We start from the raw sequence: 3,711 nt of genomic DNA on the forward strand, positions 1-3,711 counted from the left end.
TGATGTCTAGTCTCAAAATTATAGATAGCGTAGTTGTATCTATCTATCAGTTGTAAAGAAGCGGGAAACAAGACATGATTATGAACGATAACTTGCCTTGACTTGATAAATCTATAAGTTGCAAAATCTTAATCTTGATTTGATAAATCTCTAAAATTGCTATAACATTGTTCGCAATTTGTAGGATGATGGATCTCTATAACGCTGTTCATATTACATGATGATGGATACAAAATATCAGAACTGTTCTCTGCTCACGTTCATAGTAACATTTAAAGATTAAAATATGATGTGTGACAGATCTTCCAGTATACCCAGGTTGTGAAAAAACAATAGCAAACTTGTTCCAAAAAATTCACAGCTGATCCTTAACATTCCATTGACAGATCTTCCGGTATCACCATGTTGCATAAAAATTAAATGGAATTTTGCCACAAAAATGCGAGCTGCTTGATGACCAATGGCGATTTGTAGAGGCTAAGTAGCAGGACTTGGAAGAAACCATGCAAACTCTTCCAGAAGATCCTCATGATCAGAAAAAAGAGATGCCACCTGCAAAGCCAAATTCTGCATTAGACAAAAGCTTGACTCGCAACATGGCAGCATGAATTTAGCCTCTGTAGTAAAGAAGGGATTTTGGTGGTAAAACAGCAGAATTTCCAGTACACATTAAAAAGGTAGGCAGTCTCCAAAACATGATTCAAATGAAGAAGTGAAGATCAAAATGACGCTTTATACTGTCAACCGCATTAAGCGCTTACATGCATGTTGGGCATCTCTCTCTCTCTCTCTCTCTCTCTTCCAAGAGACATTCTTCCCAAGACTAAAAGACCTAATCACGACAGCATTTCAGAAAGTCATTTACCTCTTGGCATACTCCACAAATCGTTTTTCTCCCCGCCCTATACTGACAAAGAAGCTCTAAGAAAGCTCTGTATTTTTGCTCATTGTGCTCAAAACGCATCTGCTTATGGAAAATGGATTGAGTCAGCTAAAAGGACACCAAAAAATCACCAACGCAAGATTTAATATGCACCGTTACACAAGGAAATACGTATGGCACCTAATTCTGAAGACACAAGGATCTGTACAAGTGATATCTATAAGCATGACCCAAAACTACACACAGTGCACCTTGTAACCTTAATTTTGTGGTAGTACAGGATTAGCATCTAGAAGAAACTCAAAGGCTGATAACTGACAACCAACATAGGAGTACATTTGCAAACCTGGATTTTGGTGACATAGTTAATGGCCTTTTGATACCCCAATTGTGCCTCTTCAACAGCTACACCTTGCCGGCGCTGCTGTGTTGGAAGGCCAGAACTGCGTCTGCGGTGGCTCAACGGAACAAAGAAGCGACGTCAGGAGACGTAGGATGCGTGAAAGTCGCCAGGTAGAGCTCAAGAAAGTTGACAGAGAATGTGACAACTCAACTTATTAGGGAGACGCAGAAACAAAAAGAACGGAGCTATGAAATACTAACGGCACGTTGCATGTCAACAAACAAAAAAAATAAACGTACGTGTGTCGGATACGTGAACGTAAAGGCGCAATGGAATCGGAGGGTGTTCGACGTCTCATGATGATTGCAAGGTGGTGTGAAATGATGAGTGCGAGCGATGGATGAGCTGATGGATGGAACTTGGGAGTGCCAAATTTCTACAGGGATTGAAGAATGAGATTTCGGGCATTAGTCGGCCATTAGTCGGTTTCAACTTTCATGGGTGAGATGGTAGGAGCTTGGCCACCATTAGTAGTCGGTTTCATGGCATCTCCATACTTTCTTAAAATGTCCCATGAATGTTCGTGCCACCTCACACTTTCTTTAAGTGTTTACACACCCGCCTTTCAACCAAGCTTGGGCCGCAATTGCCCACCTGCCCATCCTCTGCCCATCAAGCTTACTCAGTGGACGTGTTTGCCTGGTCAACTTAACTTACTAGGCACCCTCAGTGTGTAACCACTCTTAGGCTCACCGTGCACCTCCGACATCGAGCACTAAAATGGAGCTGCTTTACATAGCCTCCACCTAATGGCAATCAACCTTGCCCATGCTCATGTACGCCCTCTTTCCCTTGCTTTGTCTTCGTCTTGGCAATGAGCTAACAAGGTGAATAATATTTAATCATTCATAAGGCCTGCCCAAGATCAAAAAATACACTAGAGATTATGTGTGGAGATAAAGGAGAGAGAGAAAGAGAGAGAGGGGGGGGGGGGGGGGGAGTAGAGAAAAAGGTGGAGGATTTCAAATAGAAAGTGGGGAGTTGGACCAATCATAAAATTTAGGACTTTCACAAAAGAAATTTTTGAATTTTAGATTCTTAGAGAAGAACCTCCACTTAGAGTCCTTTCTTCCTCCCTGGTGGAGGACTTGTAGCATCTTGATTGTGGCCACAAATATGGTGAAGATATTTCTCAATCCCATTGGCAAGAAGGCCCTTGCTTCTCCAAAGAAAACACCTCCAATGGTAACAACAAAGTCAATATCAGTCCTTTGTTGCAAAGACGACAAAAGCCCAAGGCTTACCCCAATTACGATTCAGACGATGATGGTGGGGAGAATCTGCAAAAACCTTCTTAATCTTTATCTTTTGTTTGAGTTTACTAAGTAGCATTTGAATGACAAGCATGTGCAGAGGTAAAAGCTTTAGAAAGCATACAAAAACCTCTACTTTATGTGCTTGAAGTGGTAATGAAGGCAGGTCCAGTTTGCATGCCAAATAGGTAAGATCAACGTCTTGGTCAAATTTGAGCAAAAGAGTGCTTCTTAACCTCTCAACTTTCACATTGTTGTAGTATGAAAAGACTTGGGTTTTGTGTGTCTATGAATATATTTTGATACATAACCTTACCAACAAATAAGCTCGATGGGCTTAGTGCATTCAATTAGGCTTAAGTATACAACTAAAATGATCTAGGCTAGTTCAACCATGGTTAAGTACCTATGGTTGAGGTGAGTTTGGCTTAAGATAGACTAAGGTTGTGCTAAGAGGGACCATAAGTTAAGTTAGCTTAAAGTAGCCTTGGTTGTATGGATCGATAAAGTGGTAGAGAGATGATTAGGCTTATTGCATGGAGGTGATGTCGAACAATCGATGATGTGGAAATGATGCCGCATTATTATCAGATTGTAGATGTTATCCACCACAATCAATGCGTGAATGTCGATCCTTAATCCTACAATGCAATCAGTCATAGTATAGACAATAGGATGCCAATGATGTTGACCAATGTTGTATGTGACATACAATGCTTATAGAGATAGATGGAGAATTTGATGGCTACACAGCCCATAATGAGCCATTTTGGTAGCCCTAACATAGGGCAAATGCTCTCTTGACAATAATGTGACACTATTCCAGAAGCACCAAAAATATGACTCAAAGAGAGAAGACTAAGTCTAGTGAGAGAGCATGCTAAAATGCCAAAGCTCAGTGAAGGTAGGATAAGAACTTTCTCATTGGAAGTCTAGATTCACTTTTGTCTAAGAAAATTCTGACTCAAGGTCTATTTGCACTTCTGTCAATTGGAGAACCTTTTTTGTATCAAGATCTCTCATTTCCTTTCTCAGAGTTTTTTGAATTTAGGATAAGGATAAGACTAGCAAGGGAGTGTGCTAAGGACCACATGATGTAGCTAGCATAAGAACCCACCTAAGAACTTTTTGTTCTAAGCATTGATCTATGCAGACACACCAGAGATTTATGA

The 3,711-nt window shown here is 40.6% G+C and overlaps 1 protein-coding gene across 1 annotated transcript; it reads right to left on the reverse strand.

The window, feature by feature from the left end:
* Positions 1-241: 241 nt before the first annotated feature.
* On the reverse strand, positions 242-1,660 carry LOC147894391 (paired amphipathic helix protein Sin3-like 2). Its single transcript, XM_087384394.1, has 4 exons — positions 1,526-1,660; positions 1,230-1,332; positions 866-964; positions 242-552 (listed from the first exon to the last, which is right to left on the reverse strand). The coding sequence occupies exons 1-4, from the start codon at positions 1,582-1,584 to the stop codon at positions 478-480; spliced, it is 336 nt and encodes a 111-aa protein (XP_087240520.1). The 5' UTR covers positions 1,585-1,660; the 3' UTR covers positions 242-477.
* Positions 1,661-3,711: the final 2,051 nt, after the last annotated feature.

This window comes from Dipteris shenzhenensis, chromosome 14, assembly GCF_047967505.1.
Source record: "Dipteris shenzhenensis isolate YYH24624 ecotype China chromosome 14, Dip_SZ_1.0, whole genome shotgun sequence".
Classification (NCBI taxonomy): domain Eukaryota; kingdom Viridiplantae; phylum Streptophyta; class Polypodiopsida; order Gleicheniales; family Dipteridaceae; genus Dipteris; species Dipteris shenzhenensis.

Excerpts from the sequence above, each read along its gene's own strand:
- LOC147894391 (XM_087384394.1), bottom strand. The coding sequence starts at position 1,584 with ATGAGACGTCGAACACCCTCCGATTCCATTGCGCCTTTACGTTCACGT. Across the intron at positions 965-1,229 it reads ACTATGTCACCAAAATCCAG|ATGCGTTTTGAGCACAATGA; the intron begins GTTTGCAAATGT and ends TTCCATAAGCAG. Across the intron at positions 553-865 it reads TTTGTGGAGTATGCCAAGAG|GTGGCATCTCTTTTTTCTGA; the intron begins GTAAATGACTTT and ends TTGGCTTTGCAG.